This window comes from Balaenoptera acutorostrata, unplaced genomic scaffold (genome assembly GCF_949987535.1).
Source record: "Balaenoptera acutorostrata unplaced genomic scaffold, mBalAcu1.1 scaffold_774, whole genome shotgun sequence".
NCBI classification, from domain to species: domain Eukaryota; kingdom Metazoa; phylum Chordata; class Mammalia; order Artiodactyla; family Balaenopteridae; genus Balaenoptera; species Balaenoptera acutorostrata.
Genome location: NW_026646069.1, coordinates 22,554 through 43,598, shown reverse-complemented (window position 1 = coordinate 43,598; position 21,045 = coordinate 22,554). Strand labels below are relative to the sequence as shown.

The window sequence follows — 21,045 nt, the reverse complement described above, 5'->3', positions numbered from 1 at the left end:
ACTTAGAAGATCATGACACTGAGGAACAGAATTTTTTCCTTTTTTGGCCAAGCCATGAAGCTTGCAGGGTCTGAGTTCCCCGACCAGGGATTGAACCCCGGCCACAGCAGTGAAAGCACCAAGTCCCAACAACTGGACCACCAGGGAACAGAATTGGACGCCAGGGAAATTCTGTTCCCTGAGGAAGAGAATTTTTAACTTTTTAACTTAATTTTTAACAGAATTACTTTTCCTTAATTTTAACTAGTTTATATTCTAATAGGCATATTTGGCTAGTGGCTACTGTAATTGACAATGCAGCTCTAGGGCCTTGGGGATAACGGATTTAGCTAGACAGCGATGGAGGGAAAGCAGGGATAGTTTAGGTCCTCATCAGGCCCTGTGGGATGGGGCTGGGGTGGATGTCCTCACACAACCACAGAACACTTCTCTTGTCTCTTTATTCCTCATGCATATCTGTCCCCTGATATCCCCACACCTTGATGGTCTCCGGTGAGTTGTTGGATGTCTCTCGGTGAAGGCGCCTGGGAGACAGAGCTTCGCATTTGTCCCTGCCCGCTCTGAACTGTCTCTGGCGGGCGTCAAAGACCACATGCCCTAGCCGGGTGCCTGACCCAGGACAGTAGGGCTTCCAGCTGGTCTTGGGAGGCGTAGACATCTGGCGATAGTTCTGGCAGGCTGGAGGAACTGTATCCATGGCGTGGTACACCCAGTCTTGGCTGCCTGCTCGCCGGGAGGATGATTGCAGCTCAATCAGCACAGGTACCTCTGAGAAGGTTTGCAGGTCATTGTAGGTCACCTGAGCCTTGGGAGAGCAGGAGTTCTGACTGGGTGGGACAGAAGTCCATGGTATGTGCTGCCCTGCATCCTCCTTTCGAGGAACTGCCTCAGATCTAAATAACTTTCGGGTCTGATGTGGGCCCAAAGCTTGGACAGAGTCAGTTCCTAGAGGGTTCTTGTGGAGGCCTGGATTTGGGGTAAGGCCTGGGTTTCTGGAAACCCTACACTCTCTTGCAGGGCCTGGGGTCCTTTGGAGGACAGAGCCTTGGTTGAGGCCTAGACTCTCACGAAGTTCAGGGGGTTGGGGCTGGTTTGGGGTTTGGGACGTAGTGGCTAACTGGGGAGGGATGGGGCCCTGGGAAGAGAGGACAGACGGAGGAGACTTGGAGGTTGGGGGAAAGGTGGGGGGTTGTATTAAGGCGGAGGGCTTGTGGTGGTTGCTGTGTTGATGAAGGACAAAGGATCTGGGAGAAACAAGAGGCAGAGAAAGAGTGCATGGTGGAGGCATGGCGCATGGTGAGCTCTGGGCACTGGTTGGAGAATGGAAGCAAGGTTGAGAAGGTGCAGCATCCTTGGAGTACACCAGGAATTTGGGGTAGACTGGAGCCTGGGGGTCCGTGTTTCTCTTCTCAGAACTGCAAGGATGGAAGCTGCAGTAAGGGAAGGTCTTGGACTGCACAAATTTGTCTTTGGCATCATTTGAGATCTTCCATTCCATATTCCCCAACTCCAGGTAACCCAGTATGGATCCTGTGGAGGGCTTGGCACTGTCCCCACTACATTGCTTCAGTGTTTGCTCAGCTGTACCAGAGCTCACCAGACCATGCCCCTCTTGGGGCCTGCAGACGGTACCCAAGTCCTTTCTGGAGTACCCAGAGTTCTGAGGGGGACACACATGGACCACGTTCTGCTTTACCCTGCGGGCATCGTAGACCACCTGGCCGGAGGAGAGGCCTTGGCTGAAGGCAGACAAGGTAGAGGGAATAGAAGCTAGGATGGGGGTCGGGGTGGTGGAAGGGAATGGAGTGGTCGTCAGGGCCATGACCTGCACTGGGACAGAGGTTGTGGCAGAGATCGGGACAGGGGCTGGTGTAGGGGCTAGGGCAGGAGTAGTAGCAGGGGCAGAAGTTGGGGGAGGGACTGGGGCCGAAGGTGGGGGAGGGACCAGAGTGTTGGCATGGGTATAGGTCAGATGAGCATGGGTCAGGGTGCAGAGAGAAGTGTGGCCCAGGGACTGGGCTGAGGCATTTGAGGGGGCCTGGGCTTGGGCCTGGGCTGGGGTATGGGCTGAGGTATGCTCAGGGCCATGGACCTGGGCAGGGCTGTGCTCAGGGGTGAGGGCTGGGGAGGGGGTCTGGGCCTGGGGGGTGGTGTGCTCAGGGGGGTGGAACGTGGAGCAAGTCTGGGCCTGAGGTGGGGCGTGCTCAGAGGGGTGGGTTGAGGAAAAGTTCTGGGCCTTGGCAGGAGTGTGCCCAGTGGGGTCCACTGGGGAGAAGGCCTGGGCCTGGGCGGAAGTGTGCTCATGGGCGTGGCCTCGGGAGCAGGTCTCGGCCTGGGGTGGGGGGGGGGTGTGCTCAGGGGGGTGGGCTGAGGCGAAGGTCTGGGCGTTGGCAGGAGCATGCGCAGGGGGCTGAACTGGGGGGCGGGTCTGGGCCCGGGCTGGAGCCTGGGCTGGGTCATAGTCTGGGGTCTTCGTCTTGCTCTCTTGGGGCAGGCGGCCTGGAAGCACGTCCACCTTGCTCATCCTGCGGAGCTTGGAAGATGTCTCTTGCCTGGAGTAAAAGGTGGCTCGGGACTTTAAGGCTGTGACCGGAGGGGCCTCGCCAGCTCCCACTACCCCCTCCTTCCACAGTCCCCGTGGAGCCTCCGTGGGAGCCCCAGCCCGTCCACACTGAGGCGGCATCCAGCAGCACCCAGAAGCCTTCTCATCTTTTGAGTCTGGTATCCACGAGTCAAGGTGGTTTGGGTGCCCGAGCAGGAAGCTTGGGCGATGGCGGAAGCGGGAAGAAACTCTTGAGCGCAGCTTCTTGGGATCCACGGAGCAGCGCATGCACATGCGATGGCTGCCTACACAGCTGGCTTGCTTGTCTGCGGGGAAAGGCGAGATGGGACAGGGCCTGGGTTCCTGAGGGGCTGAGAATCGAGGCAGGGATAGAAGAAAGGGGACAGGCCCACATCCCCTGAGCCCACGCTGGCGCCCACTCACCTTTGGGGAAAACATGACGGAAAAGTGTCCGCAAGGAGCTCTTCAGATGCCTCCGGAGCTGAGGGAAGCAGGGGGAGGGGGGAGGCCGGGAGCAGGGTGAGCCCTGAAATCCAACCCTTGCCCGGCCACACCCCAGCAGCCCTCCCACCTCAGCCCCTTCAAGACCCCAGGGCTCCCCCAACCCCGCTGCCCAGATCCTGCCCTGACCAGAGTCACCACGTTGATCCCCACGTTGAGCAAGATGAAGCTGCCCAGGATCAGAAGAATTGAGTCTCCTAGGTCCTGGCATTTCCTGGGGTTGGTGCCAGAGCACGGCTGGGCTCGGTAGTGGCTTCGCTCACCCATGGCCGGGGGGCCCAGGCCTGCCTGGGCCCCCCGGCCTCCACATAGTCACTGGGAGCCAGACTCCTCTGGTGGGGGAGGGGGAGAAGGACTGGGTCATAATGGGGCAGGTGGTGGGGTCACAATGAGGGAAAAGTCTGAGGCCGGGGTGAGGTCCAGATGTGTTAAATGTCTAGGACCGCCAGAGGGGAAGGAGGGTCAGCTCCCCAGACCCAGTACGGTACGTACAGTACTTCCCCTTCCAGCTGTTTATCCCTCCCAGGCAGGTTCTCCTCAGGGACTCAGGAGTCCCAGTTCCCACCTCCCTGGAAGGGATGAGATAGACAAGGAAGAGAAAATAAAAATACCAAGTCATTAATTAGCAGGAAGTGGTGGGTTTGTTTATACGTGTTAATCACTCCTGAGCTGTAATTTCATGGCACTGAACTCCCACCCCAGGCCAGACTTGGGTCTTTCTTGGGACTGCACAAGCCCAGCACCTTACCCTCCCTTCAACATCTCATTCTAGCAGGATTTGTGTAGTGGGGGAGACCCCTGCACCCCAGGCCCTCTCCATTTCTCCCCTCAGAAGTTAAGGTGCCTTGAGGCAGGGGCTAGACAGGGAGGGGATGCTGGAGGGGCAAATCCAGGGACAGGTGCCTGATTCTGCAGCCGGTTGCCGGGCGACAGGATGCTGACCCGCAATGCTACCTCGGCAACAGGCTGCAGCTTTAACCCTGGAGTGGGGGTGGGGGTGGGGGTGGGGGTCTGGAAGAAGAGGGGAAGGGGCTGGGTTGGTTATGGGGTCCATTCAGGGCATGAGGAGGAGAGCAGAGGCATGAGTCAGAATGCTAGAGTTTCCCCCAGCCTTTGCATAGAGGGAGAAGTATATATGTTGAGGGGAGCTGGAGACTAGGGGCCTAGAGAACCCTAAAAGAGCTGCCTCTTGCCCCTTGTTGGCCAGTCAGAACCTAGCCCTAGTGACCAGGCCTCTGGCTAGGGAGAAGGGGTGCTGAGGTGGCTTTAGGGGGAATCAGAATTAAGGTCATACATGAGAAAGACTAAGGAAAGGTAGGGCTAACCTGGGTCCACAGAGGTCAGGAGCAATAAAGTCCTCTCTGACAAATAAATATAAGCACATTTTGGCTCTTCTCTTCTTGCAAAGTTGTTAAAAGGGGAAAAGGGCTTAGGTGAAATTCAGGCAGAATAAACTCACCAGGATGAAGAGCTCACGATTTGTGATGTTGAGAAAGATGCAGTTTGCTCCCAATGCTTTCTTGAACTCTTTATGGACGTTTTCATTGGAGCAGCTGCAGAGAAAGAGAACCGTGCTCAGAGGGCAGAGTGTAGAGTACAGTTGAAGGGGAGAGAGAGAGGGACTGAGAAAAATAAGGACTGCAGTAAAAGAACAGGGATGAGGAAACAGAGGAACTGGGAGCAAAAGGGACTCTAGAGGGCCTAAGGAACACAGAACACTGAAACTGGGAGCGGAGGCTGGGACAAACAAGGGCAGAGATGAGGACCGTAAAGAGGGCCCCCCACTCCCGACATCCCAGACACTCACGCCTCTCTCAGATCCTCAGGCACAGCCATGGTAACCTTGAAGAAGCTGCCTTTGGTTGCAAGGGGATTGGGATTAACTGGCCGAAGCCGTTCCAGGGTGACAATCTCATTGTAAGTGGCATCACAGGCAGCATATTCAATGACACAGAACTGGCAGAAGGAAAGAAAGGAGAAGCTGTGGATGACCTGAGTTTCTATCTCCCACCTTTCTGCTGACTAAAATATGTGTTTCAGCAGTTCTCCAAAGGCCTTGACAATCACTCACATCTCCCTTCATCATCCGCACCCGGGCCAGCCACCAGCCACAAGGTTCTTGCTCATTGGCTCGAGAATAAACCTGAAGAGAAGTTGAAAAGAAAAGAGATATTGAGGACCATCCAAAAACATCAAGAATGGAATGAGCATTAAGACACTTGGGAGGCATCCTAAACTAAGATAAAGGAATCTAGAGGAAGGAGCTGCTAATTAAAATCAGAGAACACTGGATTTTAGATGCTGTTATCATAAATGGAAGAAAAGTGAATCTCCTGAAAACAGGAAGCTCCCTGAGAGCTTGACTGATCACAGCAATGATGGACAGAAAACTGCTGCATTTCACTCTTCCACAGGCTGCCTAGCTGGATGGAGGAAGGAGCGTGAACCAACCAGTGAGGAGCCTAGGGTACTGGTATCAGGGTAAGGGAGATGCAGAATCCTGGGAAAAGGGACATTTAGAAAAGGTGGACTCCAACGACCTTACCTCCACTTCATCCCCTTCTGTGATCTCCTTATTATAGTCAGCTGGAGGTGGTAGCCGGACATCCCCGAAAGGAATTTGTCTCTCACTCTGCCAGCTGCAAGGGAAAACAGTGATATGAAAGCTATTCAGGCTAGTGTGGTTGCCCGTTTCTTCAGGAAGAGGTTACTTCCTCCACTGGGCATTTTCCACCTTCCCTGGTGATTAGACGCTAAACTCCAGGCCCTGCTCCATAGTGGTGCCTTCCATCTCTTGCTAGAATCTAAATATGGAGTCAAATGACCCCCACTCTCACCATTTCCTCTCCTGGGATCCATATAAGTTGCCCACCCAAACCCTTGGCTCTCCCCCACCTATTATACATGCCTCATGGGACTCAGCCGCCCCCTCTTCTCCACTCTCCTTCTAGGACCTAGTATGCTGGATTCTCTATTCCCAAGGTCTTACTTGTTTTCAAAGAAGATGGTGACAGAGTCTTCATGGACATCCTTCACAAAGCCCTAGAATGGATTTTAGAACAAAGTAAAAAAAAAAAAAAAAGACAATCAACCACCACCTCAGCCATCAAGGGAACAGACAGTTTTAGAGGGCCTTAAACTAGAGTTTTTTTGTTTGCTTTTCTTTTTTTTTTTCTTTCTTTTTGCCCGCACCTTGTGGCTTGCGGCATCTCAGTTCCCCAACCAGGGACTGAACCCGGGGCCACAGCAGTGAAAGCCAAGAGTCCTAACCACTGGGCCACCAGAAAACTCCTTTTTTTCTTTTCTTTTTTTAAACTAGAGTTTTAGATGGGGATACAAGCAATCTAAAAACAGGGCTAGAAAAAGCTGTATTGGTGAAGGAATACGAATGTTGAGGTAGCAAGAAATGTTGCAAAATCCGGAAATAAGATGAGACAGAAATTAAGTAGAAGGGAGAAACATCACCTGCATCAGAACAGCCGGGAAACTAGTGGTCTCCTACGGCTCCCACAGAGGCCTCCCTATCTGTCTGCCTCACGCAGTGCTGAGCAGCTTGCCAGAGTTCAATTAAAATACCAACAACATTCAGCATAGCTAAGAATATCCCATGAGACAGTGTGAGGTTGTCCTGGAACACCTAGAGGACATCAGGATCTGCCAAGAGAGGAAGGGTCTAGCTCCTAATACAGCAAGAGGCCTGGGCGAACTTGGTGCCTTGATGCCTGGGTCGTAAGAAAATAATCAGAACACTGGAGAAATTCAAAACAAACACAACTTACTAAAGGAAAAATTAGGATTTAAAAGATGTGAGGGAATTCCCTGATGGTCCAGTGGTTAGGACTTTCACTGCCGTGGGCCAGGGTTCAACCCCTGGTCAGGAACTACGATCCTGCAATCCTGTAAGCTGAGCGGTGCGGCCCAATAAATAAATAAAAGATGTGAGATTTCTAAATGCTAGGACAAATGCTAAGAATTTGAAAAGAGTAATAAAATTTGTAGAAGACCCCAAACTTGAGATGATGACAAAGGAGAGGAACAGGGATGACTGAATAGCTGGAATCGCTGGTCTACCTCCTATTTTCTCTCTCTCTCTTTTTTTGGCCAAGGCAGTGAAGGCTCTGAGCCCTAACCACTGGACTGCCAGGGAATTCCCCACCTCCTATTTTCTGTCTTCACTGAGGAAGCCAAAGCTATGCGTTCAATCCTGTGCTCCCAATTTTCCTACCTTCTCTCTTGTTTTTCACATTATCAAAATTAGCAATCCCTAATTTTGAGTAAGTCCAATTTTTCAACTTGTTCTTTTGTATCTGAGCTTTTGGTTTTATATCTAAGAAATCTTTACCTAACGTCCTTGTCTAGAGTTTTATAGTTTTTATTTTACATTTAGGTCAATGATCCATTTTGAGTTAAATTTTGTACATGGTGCCAGATACAATCAAACTTCATTTTTAACCTATGAATATGCACTTCTTTGAGCACAATGTGTTGAAAGACTATCCCTTCTCTACTGAATTGCCTTTTCGCTTCTGTCAAAAATCAGAAAATGCAAACTAATGTAACAAAAGGCATTGGTGGTTGGTGGAAGACTTTTGGGACTGATAGAAATTGTGGCGATGGTTTGTTTTATATATATGTCACAACTTAACAAATTGTATGCTTTAAATAGGTGTACTTCATTGTACGTCAATTATGCCTCATTAGATTTTTTTAAAAATTAGGGGTTTCAAAAAGCTAATATATGAAGAACAATTCCTGAGCTTTGCAGGTAGGAAGAAAATATGAGCTTAGGAGAGAAAACACCCAAAATGTACACTTGTGTCACTCCCACCTCAGAGAACTGATCAATCATAAACACTTAATACACTGTTTTTTCCTTAAATCTAAACCTAAAATTTCACTCTTGATACCAGCCATCTTTCTCTTCTTTCGGGAAAGGATCTTGTTATGGAGTCTTACTACTTAGAGCCTTACTTCTGCCCACAGCATTAGTACTCCTGGTACTGCCTAGCCTCTTACTTACCCATGCTTTAAGCCTTCTCTGCCATTCCCTTCTTCTGTAATATTTTTTCCACTCTTCATTCAGCTCCATCAATACCCATTCCTACTCTTCTCCACTCACATCTTCTATTTGCCCGAATCCCTCTCTTCCCTTTTGGGTTCTTCTCTTAGCTCCTTTTTTTTTTTTTCTTTTTCTTCTTTTTTCCTTAGCTCCTTTTTAAGTGTCCTCCTCTTTTCTTCCTTTATAAGGATTTCTCTAAACATTTCATCTAGCCTCTACAGCTGACTTTATCCAATTCTTTATCCAAAATGTCTATCTCTAAGCTTTAGAAACAGTTTATCAAGAGAGAGTTAGCTATTTTCAAAACATTTCAGGGATGAGATAAAACATAGTGGAAGAGAATCACTTGCCTGCCTCTTTTGTAAAGAGATCCCCACTCCTAGATACACTCATTCACAAAGGATATGTCTAAAGCTCTAATCCAATTCTCCTCCAACATGTCAGGGTTGGCCCTCAGGCAGAGGTAGCAACATTACCCTGGTTTTTCAAGCTACCATGATCCCAAGGCAGAAATGCAAAGCTCAGAATGGAGTTTTCCCTCACATAACTCAGCAGTTCAACTAAACGTCACTCATTCTTATACTTCTAGGGTCTTTTTCCTTCAAAGATTCTCCAAAACAAGCTTTCTCCTCAACTTCACATTCCAAGTCAGTCTCTGCTCCTTAATTCCACCCACATTACCCCAGTATTTTTCCTCCAAAAATACCAGTGGTATAAAGTGAGCTCCTAGTTCTGCTCAGTCCATGCTCATTGAGAAGATAAGCAGAGGAGGGCAAGAGCAGTTGAGTGAATCTCTAGAAGGCTACCTAGATCCAAAGGATAACTCAATTCAATTCAATGGCCAGGGCTTATGGAGCTTTGGCTTATAGAGCCTAGGACTGGACAGAGGAAGTGAGAGTCCTAGGTTCCTAAGTACTTCACTTTCCTCAAATTATAAGATACAAAATTAGGTCCCACCTTCAACCTATCTTCTAGTCCTGGGTTCTCAAAATAAAGGAGGGAGTTCTAGAAGAAAATCAGGAAGGGTCTGGATAAAAATCACGTGTTGAAGGTGAGGATGCCATATTCCTTAACAAAGAAATTGGAATTGGGATATCCAGGTAAGGTCTGGAAAGTTGGATGACTGTGCCCTGGAAGGTGAACAGATATTTCATTTGGGAGAGCACCGCTTAGAGAACAAAACACATTAAGTTCTGACAGAAAAGGAAGAGCTGATGGGATAGCTAAAAGATAACTTAGATCCCAGATCTGACATTTGCAGTTCTATCCTGGAAGAAGATCAACAACACTAGGACCCAATTCTGAGAGGGATGAAAAGAACCTTCCCAAATTTATAGTTCTAGAAGCAATGTAAACACTCCTTGAACCACACTGAAGTTTGCTGAGTCATGAATATTAAATCAGCAGCAAGGACAGATTGGGCAAGTATCTATATGGCACTGAACGTTGAAGAAAGATTAGTCTGAATTTAAGCATTTACTGTTGTTTTCAACTGAGGCATGGGGCAGAAAATGCTAAAGTGGCCAGGACACAAAATCCACATTACCTGGCTTCCAGCTCAAGTCCAAACTCTATTCTCTGATTCAAAGCATCCTAGCCCCAATTCACTCAATCAAGTCTATCACTGCCATAGCCCACAGGAGAAAAGAGAAAGATTCAGAGACACATTTTCTGTTGGACACTTATATGTGGAAAGGGAAACATGTCCCTTCCCAGCAGTCTCACACAGTTAATTTGAACTGGATACCAATCTTTCCCAGCTGTGTCTGACTCCCATGCTTCCTAGAACAAAAGCAAACATCATATCTTGATCTCAGGCTCAGTTTAAGAATCACTTTTCTTAGGGATGGGAAGGACCCAGATGAAGGACAAGATACTGTGGGAAATGAGGCTAAAATCTTATGAGGAAGGGTATTTCAATAAAGGTAATGCAAGTTTGGGGGAAAAGGATATAAGAGACACATGCACTCTATCAGAATCAGAAAGGAATTAAGAAACTTTGCCAAAGAAAACAGAAATGCTATGGAGGCAGGCTAGAAGAAAAAGTCCCATGAGTTAGGAAAGTATGCAGGAAAAAAATGACAGAAAGAATCAGCTGGGAGCTTCCTTCTTCCATCTTAGCTGGGTAATGGAATAGGTAGTTTCTGGGTATTACACAGAAATATTAGGATAAAAAGCTAAAGACTTATATTGAGAGGTTAAGTTAAGATAGATGTGGGTACCCACAGGCACTGAAGAATATAAAGAAATCTGGTGAGGGAAGTAAGGCAGAAATGAATAGGCATTTAGAATGGGTCAAAAATGACTACACTGAGCTTACCAGTCGAAGTTGGGGCAGAAACCTACTCCAAGGGCAAATATGAGACCCTTTCCAGTTATAGCAAGATATGACTTCACAGGGAAGGAGTTCAAGAAAGTCATTTCCAAGGGCACGAAGGTGGAGAGGTCTATTATGGGAGGAAAGGCTTGAGGGGAAGTGAAGGAAAGGGGGTTCTTCTCCTCACAAGTAATGTTATGATAAGATAACTCTGCTCTTGCTCCTCAGGGTAAAATGAGAGAAGACAGGAATCAGGAAAGTCTCTGAGACAATTCCAGGCATAAAGTCCAAAGAGGTTCAAAATAACAACAGTCACATAAAGAAAAATTCCTGAGAGGCAAGAGGGGTCTCCCTCTGGCTTAATCTAAATGGGAAAAAAATGTCCTAAAATATAAGATTCAGAACAGATTTAAAAGGTGGTAATAAAAGGAGTTCTAAAAAACCCAATCCTGGGCAACGGGGGAGCTGAAGTAAACAAGGATCTTTTAAAGACAGTCTCCTTCTCCTTTAAAAAAAGGCTAGTGGATTCCCAAACTGGGCGCGTTGGCCAAAAGTCTTCTAGAAGTGGAAATCCTTAAGAAGAAGATTAACAGATGGAATCCTTGTGAGATCCCCTTTTACAGATCAGGGATATGAAGCTTACACTCCTCAAGATGAAGAAACTGTATGAATGATCTAAATGTATGAGGTCAAAGTGAGATGACAAATACAAAACCATCCCTGGGTAAAACAGTAGACCAGCTAGTCTTGGAATAAAGGGGTGGGGTGAGAGACTTGAGAAAAGGTGCCACCTTATGGCTATGAGGCAACTAGACGGCTACAGCCCAGAGTTCCTGAGGTCAGAGATACTAAATGTCATAAACAGATTCTGACCGTTTCTCCTTGGGGTGGGAACAGAAATATAAGATGAAAGTGGGGTGAGTCTTCCAGAGCCAGTAAGCAGAGGCCTCTCCGAGGAAGATGAAAAGATCTAATATGGGACGGCCTTCCCAAGGGGGTAATAGTGGAGAATAAAGAGAATTCTCCATGTGCTTGGACTGTGGGGAAGACGTGATTCAGATCCAAGGTAGATCTTCTACCAGAGACAGGAAAAGTCAACGAGACGCTGGGTAAATGGGGTCTCTTCTGGGGGGTTGGGAGGGGAGCTGAACCAAGTACAATAATGCCCTGATGCTCAATCCCGGAGATGCGGGTAAAAGCAGGTGTAATAGAGGGGTCAAAAACAAGAGGAAGGGGTTAACTTCTAGAGGTCTCCCCCCAGGACGGCCGCGGGTGGGAGCGTGGGTCTCAGGTTCTAAGGGTCAGGGCTTAGCTCCAGAATGTCGATCCCGCCCCACTCTTCCCTGCTCTGGCTGGAGGGAGGGGGCTGAAGACCGCGTCCCCGGCCAGCGCGCCGCCTCACCTTGTAGAAGGCCCCGTTGGAGCCGCGCACCTCGACCGGCAGTCCCGGCTCCACATCCCCCCCAGAGGCCAGGCCGCCCATGGCGCCGCCACCGCCTCCGACTCCCCCGGCGGCGGCTGCAGCAGCGCTCTGAGTACGGGCCGGGCCAGGTCCCCGGCGTCTCCCCGGAGGAGGAGCCGGAGGGGGAGCCGCGGGGGGCGGGAGCCGGGCCGGCCCCACGGCGGCCCTGCCACAGCCAACGAGCAGGGGGCCGGGGCCGGGGCCGGGCCGCTCCCCGTCCGCCGCCGCCGCCTTGGTCTCCGCCACCGTGAGGGAAACGGCCGCCGCCGCCACCGCCGCCGCCGCCGCTGCCTTCGTCACCTCAGCTTCCGCCCGCCGCTGCCCCCGCTGCTGCCTCAGTCCCGGGACCCGCTGCTGCCGCTGCCGCTCCACGGCCTCCACCTCCCCCTGCCGCCGCCGCCTACTGCGCAGGCGCACCGGGCACCCGCCCGCCGCGCGCGGGCCCCGAAGGCCAAGGCGCAGGCGTCAAGGCTGGCGACCCAGCTCGCGCTGGCCAGCGCATCAGGGCTTCCACACTCCTCTTCACTCTCTCACGCCCCCTCCTGGTCGCTTACTTGCGCTTGCGCAGAACCAGACTGGTTCTCTTTCCTCGCCACCCCACCTCTCCACGGCCCCTGTCTCTTCCTTTTCCCGCCCCACAACACTGAGAGCTAACCAATCATGGGGAGGGAGGGACAGAGCTCACTCAATCGGATTGGACTTCTGATGCTCCTGGTCAGACCACACCCACTTCACCACGGTGCGCTCCAGCAGGCTTGTACAAGTTAGGGATGGGCATGCGCCTGAATGATTGCTTGGTCACTTTCCCCACCTTTGTCTTTCTTGGTGCGCACGCTCCGAAGGAAAAAAAAAAAAAAAAGGAGTTGTCGAAAGGCAAAAAAAAAAAAAAAAAAAAAAAAAGGCCTGGTGCGCATGCGCTGGGCTTTACAGTCCACAAGGCGGACTGGACTCTCTTGAGCCTCTGTATCTCTGCACAATGCGGTTTAAGAGTCACGTTCTTGCCTTGAGAAGATTCTGGTCATGCATACAAAGAAAGGTTAAAGAAAGATTTCAAGGCAGTACCGAAAGGCAAATGCAACTTAGCACAAGATTTGATACCTAAATGCGGAGAAAATCCAAAAGAGGAAAAATTGTTACGGAGAAAGGATAGTAGAGGGGAAACTTAGGATTCGTAAACTAAGATAAGTAAGAAATTTCGATAGAAGTGAATAAAATAGCCAAGAAATTAGGATCATGTGTTGTGCAGTAATCATTTAGCAAATATTTATTTAGCCCTCACTGTGTTCCATCCACTGTGGTAGGTCGTAAGGATACAAAGACAAGATGTGGTCCCCAAAACAAGGATTTTATAATATATTGGGGAAGGAGCAGACAAACACATTTAAACAAGTAAGTGCATGGAGTTCATTTGAACATGGGATAAAGATAAGGACTAAGTTTTGAGGGAATCCCAAGGAGACGAACAATGGTCAGTTGTTCTTCAGAGTGATAGGGAAAGACTACTGCAGGGGAGGTGATGCAAATTGAGATTTGAGGGATAAATAGGCATTTGCTAGAGGAAAAGTGCAGTAAGAGTATTCTTGAGAGACCAAGAACTACAATGGTGCAGAGGAGCAGAAAGAACATGTCCTTTGGGGAACCACAACTAGTTCAAATAGCGTTTGGCTTGAAGTAGGGAAGCTAGACTGTGAAGGACTTGTAAATCAGGTTAAGGAAAATGGTCTTCACTTTATCCATACTGGAGAGCCACTGAAAGATTTAAAGCAGTAGTATAATGTAATAAGATTTATGTTTTACAACTGTGGGGAATAGATTAAAGAGAAAGGGCATCCCAGAAGGCAGTGAGAGCTGTGAGGAGCTGTTGCAGGTGAGGAAGATGCTGAGGACCGCCTTGGATTAGGGCTGTGGGCAACAGAGGTACAGGTTGATTTGAGCCTGTTAAATTTGCAATAGAATCAACAAGAATTGGTGATAAGGATGGGGTGGAGTCAGTGAAGAAGTGGGAGGAACACAGATTTCTACCTTGGATTGCTGAGTGCATGGTGATGCCAGTCATGGAAGAGAGAACATACGAGAAAAAGTTTTGGAGGAGAAGTTGATGAGTTCAATGAGTTTGATTGTGCTCTTTGAGTTTGAGGGTCCACCATCCAGGTGGTCATGTTCCCTTGTCTTCAACAAACTTCTCTTTCAGATCCCAATTTAAATATAATTTCATTAGCCTTCCATTATGCCCACACTGGTTTAGGTCCCCTGCCTTACACTGCCAAAGCATCCCATACTCCTGTGTGGCACACATCATGGTTGTAATTTTAATCATTTATCCAGCGTCTGTCTTCTGCCATCACACTATGAGTAAGCCCTATGAGATCAGAGACTGGGTTCCAGGTCTGTTTGTCCCCAGCATTGTATACTCAGTACTTAGCACAGTTCCTGGCACGGCAAATATTAACTGAAGGAACCAATGTCCTGTAGGTCAATGGACACACTAGTGTGTGGCCCAGGAGACGTCTGGGCTAGAGAGGTGAATGTGAGAATTATCAGCGTATTAGACATAGTTAAAGCTATAAGAGAAAATTAGATGTCTAAAGAAAAGTGACTTAGAAATGGATTGGGTCCATGATAAAAACCCTCAACTACAACAGTATTTAAAGGGCTGGCAGGGAATTCCCTGGTGGTCCAGTGGTTAGAACTCCATGCTTCCACTGCAGGGTACCGGTTGGATCCCTGGTTGGGGAACTAAGATCCCACATGCCGTGCAGCGTGTCCAAAAATTAAACAAAGAAACAAACAAATAAATAAAGGGCTGGCAAAAGAAGAGGTGCCTTCAAGAGTGCCTGAGAAGGAACATCAGTAACGAGGGTAGCAGAAATAATAAAAGAGGGGGCTTCCCTAGTGGCGCAGTGGTTAAGAATCCGCCTGCCAATGCAGGGGACACGGGTTCGAGCCCTGGTCTGGGAAGATCCCACATGCCGCGGAGCAGCTGGGCCCGTGAGCCACAATTACTGAGCCTGCGTGTCTGGAGCCTGTGCTCCGCGACAAGAGAGGCCGCGATAGTGAGAGGCCTGCGCACTGCGATGAAGAGTGGTCCCCACTTGCCACAATTGGAGAAAGCCCTCGCACAGAAACGAAGACCCAAGACAGCCATAAATAAATAAATAAATACAATTTAAAAAAAAAGAAATAATAAAAGGGACTAGACTATCAGCAGTGATTCTGATAAGGAGTAGGGAGGGAGAATTAGAGAAATTAAGTGGGACAGATTATCAGGAGTGCTGGCTGTCAGGCTAAAATGTTTGGGTTTGGACCCTTAAGCAACAGGAGTGGCTGAATTTTGTCTTGGAAATGGCACCATCATCAATTTCCAAGCCTCTGGCAACAACAGTCCTCTCAGATTTGACTTTTGCTCTTTTTCATCTGCTTTAGTCATTGTTCATTCAGGCCAAGGATGAGAGTGGGAAAAGGGGGAACAGCATTTCAGATGGGGAAATGGCATGTACAGAAGGCCCAGAAGGGAGACTACAGTGCATTTAAGGTACTGGAAAGAGTCTAACATGGTCAGAACTGACTTGCTGGGGAAAAAAGGCTGGAGAAAAGGTGAGTACATAGGTTCTGGGAAACAGGCTGTCAAGAGAGGGGCAAAGGTCCCTAAGATGGATGTGAAAGGGGACTCCAAAAGTGTAGCCTAAAGATCAGACTGTGTGCTGGAGCAGGTCTAAGGGCTCCGTGAGAAAGTTCTTCAAAATGAAATAGATCAAATTCCTTACGTGTTTGTATATTCTTAAGAAGAGATTAACATAACTAGGGGAGAATTGGGGGATAAATTAGAGTACACAGAAAACTAAGCAAATGAATAAAAGATACAAGGCAAGTATTAATTTCAGGGAAAACAAAAATGATGCAAGAAAGAAAAACACCTATAACAATCCACATGGCTCAACTGTGAAGAACATTTGCATAATCATAACATGTAAACATGAAACACAGATCCATCCAGAGTTATGATATAATATTGGAGGGATGGGAGGATGGGAAGTAGGGATGGGGTGAAAGAGGGGTTGGAAAAGAGGGTGAGCAATGGGAGGTCAATACTAGTGCTCGAAACAGAAACATCAAGAAGTAGCAATAACTGGACTTCCCTGGTGGCGCAGTGGTTAAGAATCCGCCTGCCAATGCTAGGGGACACGGGTTCGAACCCTGGTCCGGGAAGATCCCACGTCCTCGGAGCAACTAAGCCCGTGCGCCACAACTACTGAAGCCCACGCGCCTAGAGCCCGTGCTCCGCAACAGGAGAAGCCACTGCGATGAGAAGCCTGCGCACCGCCACGAAGAGTAGCTCCCACTCGCCGCAACTAGAGAAAGCCCGTGTGCAGCAACGAAGACCCAATGTGGCCAAAAAAAAAAAAGTAGCAATATCTGTATGCCATTTTGAATTTGAAATATGAAGGTGAATACAAAACCCCCCCATAACAATACAATTTAAAAACTCAATTGAAAGTGATTGACTCTGAAGAGCTGGGGAATTGGGAGACTACTGTTTTCTTATATAGGTCTTGTAGAGATATTTGACACTTTAAATAGTATACTGTATATCTATGATTAAAAAAAAATAACCCCATGGAAGGGGGGTAGTTACAGAAGGAGGCTGGGAGATCAGTTAGGAGGTTATAGCAATTTTCAAAGAGAGGTGATAGTGGAAGTGGGGTTAGGGATGTGGACAGATTTGAGAGATATTTTAAGTGATCTCTATTCTTTCTTTAAAAATCCCTCCCCCTAAATGCCCTCCCCTCTGTTCTCCCTGGAATGGACAGAACCCAGGTGATTTTCACTCCATACTAGTCAGCCCCAGCACTTAATAGAATCACCCTACAGGAGGTTAATGAAGTGATGAGTGGGTGGGAGACCATGGGGTGGCTGCAGAATGGATTGATGCCGGGGTGCAAAGACACCCTATGAAAACCGGTAAGATCTGGGTCAGGGTGAGCGAATAACAAAAAAACAAGTGTAAACTCTGAAAAGCAAAGACAAAACAGGACGGGGGCAAGATCCATTTTGGAAATATTGTTTCCTAGTTCATAATCTTTTCTTCTGCATTAGTATTTAAAGTTTTATTTATTCATTTTTCTGAAGTACTACATGGGCGAGGCACAAAATTCAGAAGATCCAAAGTGGCATGGGGAAAAGTCCCCTTCCTTCCGTTACCTGGACACCCAGTTCCTCTCCCTGGAAGCAACCACTCTCTGCTTGTTTGTGTGTCCTTCCAGAAATAATTCATTCTGAGTTAAGTTTAAAAAGTGCCATCAAAAGATAACTTGTTCATGTTTAAAAGATATTCATCCCTGCCAGATTAGATGAGCCAAGGGCATGAAACTGGATTCTTCTTGCTCCCATCTGTGGAAGGGGCAGACAAGCTTCATTATTTCTCAAACAAGTTTGTCCTAAAGGCCCATCTGTTGTAAACTCGTTTTAAGGGCCCAAAACTGGCACCACTCTGGAAGAATTTGGGCCTTTGAAGTGTTGTTTGGCTGAATTGTATTTTTTTTTTTGAATTTTAAGATGGATCTTCAACTCTCTAGACTCCATTGATCCTGTGTTTTACAATTTACACATTTATGTTACCTGCTTGTCCACTTTCAGTGTCTAAATTATGACCATTTAACCAATGGTTCCTCCACAAAAGGAATAATATGTTACCACTGAAAGTGAGGATGTGTTTAATAACTTAGGAAGATGTTTCTGATTTATTGTTAAATGAAAAAACAGGTTGCAAAAGAGTTGATCCCATAAATCCCCACATACTTAACTAATTATATGTATATATGTACATTGAAAAAATCTAAGGAATCAGTACCAAAGGGTTAAGAGTAGAGATGTAAGTAAGGCTATGGATTTTATTTTTATACGTCCCTTCAAACTTCTCTACAACAAACCTGCATTACTTGTATAATAAAATATTATGAAAGTAGGAAATGAACCTGTTTCCCTTCTTGTCTCCATGGGTCCTAAAGGTTTGTTTTGGTTCTGTTGAACTGAAAAAAAAGGCTTTGTGACTTTTGAAAAAGAAAAAGCACTCGCTAGCTGAGCGGATTTTTTAAAAAGTTGGGGCCAGTGGTCCTTCCCAGTGTCCCTAAAATGCCGCCACCAGGTGGCAGCCTGTTCCATCTGTTGAGTCGGTGGGCCTGCCTCAGTCTCGGATTCCACACAGCCCAGTCCAGACACTGGAGGCCTTTGTCTGGGTCCCAGACCTGACCAACAAGCCTGATATATATGCTAGAGGCCAGAGCCAATATTCTGGTCCATTGTGGGTGAAAGTCATCTTAGGCCCACTTTTATCCCCAGGAGCAATATCCACTGACCAGAAAACACTGAGGAAGGGTCGTAATAGCTGAAGCTTGTCACATCCTCAATTCCTCCACCCAACACCACATCAACACATGGGAATTCTCATTTATTTTTCACCCTTAACAAGGAGGTGGGAAGGCTTGCCTCTTCCTCACCTCTGTTCTTTCCATCTGGGAATATTCACCTCCAACCCTCCTTCCCTTCCTTCCGGGAGGCCTTGGTCAGTGGAGACAGTCTCTGAGGACTGCTTGAGCTGGTGGGGATGAAGAAGCTGAAATGGAGATCCCCAAGGGATGGCGTCACTTTCCTGCCAACTCCCTCATCGCCTCTCCTTCAAAGCGAAAGCAGTGCCAACCTTCAGCTTCCGTCAGATCTTGGGCTCCTAGGGCCTTATACAAGTCCATAGCCCCCTTGTTCCAGTCTAGGACTGCCAGGCGGAACTGGGAGCGGCCCTTATCCAGGGCCACCTGTGGGAGAAGACACCACTCACTTTCCTGGGTCAAAAAGGAAAAGACTTTCTCGCCCTCCATTCAACCCAGGTGCCTCCCATACAGCTTTGCTTTGCCAGCGCCCAGCTTGTAGCTCCATCCCTCTCCTCACCTCAGCCACTTTTTTGATTATTTTGGAGCCAATCCCCTGACCTGATGTGGGGAGAAAAAGACAAAAAGAGGGATTGTCTGAGTTGAAGGGGATCAGAAAAGACCATAGGCTAGGATTAAGAGGCAAGGGATGGTGGTCCAGTCTATGGGTTGCTTTTCTCCCAGCCTGGCCTCTGCCCAGTACCCCGATACTCTGGCTTCACGTAGATGCCTTCCAGATAAATGTTTCGTCCCTTCCATGTGCTGTAGGTGAAGTAGTATAGCCCATAGCCCACCACACAGGGCCCTGAGAGAGAAAAAAAGAAGGGTCAGGCCGCTGGGCACCTGGGGGAGAGACCTTTGAGGCTGACTGGAGAGGGCACCTCTGAGATAGGGGTGCTCTTACCCTGTGGCTCCCCGGGGACAGGAAGAATCTCTGCTACCAAACAGTGATAGAAAGGATTCTCTCCAAAGCCATCTGCTCTCAGGGCTGCAGAGATCGGAGTTGTGACAAAGAGATAGAGACAGAAGGCCTGGGTGTGTGCCCAGTCTGGAGTTACTGCCTGGGGAACCCATCCGTCACTTCCACCCCAGCCTCCGTCAGGACTCAGGTGTTGGGCCCGTACCTTCTTCACTGATCTTCACCTGGTCTGAGAGTTTCTCGTACTCAGCGAGTTCCTACAGCGTGCGGACAGAGGCTAGATTAAGGCAGGAGGGCCTCGCTGCTCCCAGAGCAGGAGCCCTGGGCGCGCTCCTCCCTCTGCTCCCACCTCCTCCTTCCCGCCCCCACTCCAGCAGCGCCGCTCTGACCCCCTCTGGGACCCCGGTTTCCGGCCTGCAGCCCTCAGCCGAATCAGCCTCAGGATATTTCCACAGTCTCCCTCCTTGGCTTCTCGGATCAGCACGGAAGCCATCCCGATCTCCACCGTCTGGGACCGAAGTCCAGGATCCCCACTTCCGTTCTGCAGGACCGGGCGAAGAGCAACGGGGACCCTTTAAGGGGCCTCCAAATTCGGATCCCGGAAAGCCGGGGGAGTGGTGGGGAGCGAGGTGGTGGGGGCGCCGCGGGCTGGGAAGCAGAAGCCCGATTCCGGCTGCCGCGGGGCCGAGAGAGTGGTGGGACTAGCGGTCCTCACGGCCTGGTAGCCCCTAATTTCGGGCCCCGCCAGCGCGCACCTGCCAGCCAATCAGCTTGCAGAGCAGGCATGTCCCCGCCCACCCGCCAGCTCTGCCCCTATGGCCGGGTATCTTGACCGCACTCCCCGCAGGGGTCAAGGCTGGACTGCCGAGGCTTCCTCGTTGTTCTTATCTGGGTGTTCCAGCCTCCGTTGGAGAAACCCCACGGCTCGAAAGATACCTCCTTCTTTAACTGAAGTGTGCAGTGATTACCTGCTCTACCCTTCACCCCAACTCACCCATTCCAGCCCATCCAGACTCGGGGTGAGCCCCAAGACCTCCAGCTCTTGCCTACTGGCTCAAAGTCTTACTTCTCTTGGGGGCATTTGTATTTTAAGATGGGTCAGGGAGAGGGTGATGAATTTCTACTGGTAAATGGTTAGGCCTTGTAGTAGACGGCTAAGAGAAGATAATGGGGAGAAGGGGCCAGGACTCTTAGTATCCACTGAATCACACTCAGAGACAGCACCTCCCTATGCAGCAAGCCTCAGAGGCCTGGGAAAATACTGAGGGAGGAGCTCAGAGTAGATACCAGGCACTGTGCCTGTATCATCTCGATTCATCCTCATTCACAGTAGCTCCGGAAAGTAGGTATTTTTTCACATTTTGCAGACAAGGACACTAAAGAACACAGGTGGGGTGACTTGCCCACAGTCACCCAGCTAGTATTTGGGATTCCATGTCTCAGCTCTAGGCCTTACGGAGGATGCTACTTGGGGATCCGGGCATGACTGTTTCTAGATCTCATGTTTACCTTACCCCTTTGAGGCCCAGACTTACCCGGGGCGAACGGCGCCCCCAACGCCCCCAGCAGCAGCAGCAGCAGCAGCAGCAGCGCCCCTGGTGTCATAGCCCGCCCGCGTCGCTCAGTGAGTCCGCTTGGGTGAGCCGCCAGGACAGCCAGCGCAGGGGAAGTGACGAGGCGCCCAGGAATGTGCACCTGTTATTGGGGGGCAGCCCAGCCCACCCGCCCCGCCCCGCCCGCCCCGCCCCTGAGACTTGATCCCTCCCCGAGCAACTGCCAAAGCCTGCTACCCACAGATGGCAGAT

The 21,045-nt window shown here is 49.2% G+C and overlaps 2 protein-coding genes across 12 annotated transcripts; both read right to left on the bottom strand.

The window, feature by feature from the left end:
• Positions 1-282: 282 nt before the first annotated feature.
• Positions 283-12,477, bottom strand: LOC130706828 (RNA-binding protein FXR2-like). 7 transcript variants are annotated; one of them, XM_057539471.1, is made up of 8 exons: positions 6,530-7,702; positions 6,054-6,106; positions 5,610-5,703; positions 5,136-5,207; positions 4,872-5,020; positions 4,524-4,617; positions 2,987-3,044; positions 286-2,868 (listed from the first exon to the last, which is right to left on the bottom strand). In XM_057539471.1, the coding sequence occupies exons 1-8, from the start codon at positions 6,533-6,535 to the stop codon at positions 440-442; spliced, it is 2,955 nt and encodes a 984-aa protein (XP_057395454.1). In that variant the 5' UTR covers positions 6,536-7,702; the 3' UTR covers positions 286-439. The 7 variants fall into 7 exon arrangements, 5 of the variants coding, with proteins under 5 accessions (XP_057395455.1, XP_057395456.1, XP_057395454.1 ...); XM_057539470.1 differs by lacking the exon at positions 6,530-7,702 and adding an exon at positions 11,843-12,477 and having other exon boundaries at positions 289-2,868; XR_009006892.1 differs by lacking the exons at positions 286-2,868; positions 6,530-7,702 and adding exons at positions 3,557-3,633; positions 11,843-12,365 and having other exon boundaries at positions 3,027-3,044.
• A 4,419-nt stretch (positions 12,478-16,896) lies between these two features.
• Positions 16,897-20,932, bottom strand: LOC130706834 (thialysine N-epsilon-acetyltransferase-like). Of its 5 annotated transcripts, XR_009006895.1 has the most exons (8): positions 20,776-20,932; positions 19,630-19,781; positions 19,446-19,497; positions 19,226-19,309; positions 19,025-19,126; positions 18,842-18,882; positions 18,397-18,708; positions 16,897-17,290 (listed from the first exon to the last, which is right to left on the bottom strand). XR_009006895.1 is itself a non-coding variant. In XM_057539496.1 (7 exons), exons 1-7 carry the CDS (start codon positions 20,843-20,845, stop codon positions 18,541-18,543), a joined length of 669 nt encoding a protein of 222 aa, XP_057395479.1. In that variant the 5' UTR covers positions 20,846-20,932; the 3' UTR covers positions 17,787-18,540. The 5 variants fall into 5 exon arrangements, 4 of the variants coding, with proteins under 4 accessions (XP_057395479.1, XP_057395480.1, XP_057395481.1 ...); XM_057539496.1 differs by lacking the exon at positions 16,897-17,290 and having other exon boundaries at positions 17,787-18,708; XM_057539497.1 differs by lacking the exons at positions 16,897-17,290; positions 19,025-19,126 and having other exon boundaries at positions 17,787-18,708.
• Between the last annotated feature and the right edge of the window lie 113 nt (positions 20,933-21,045).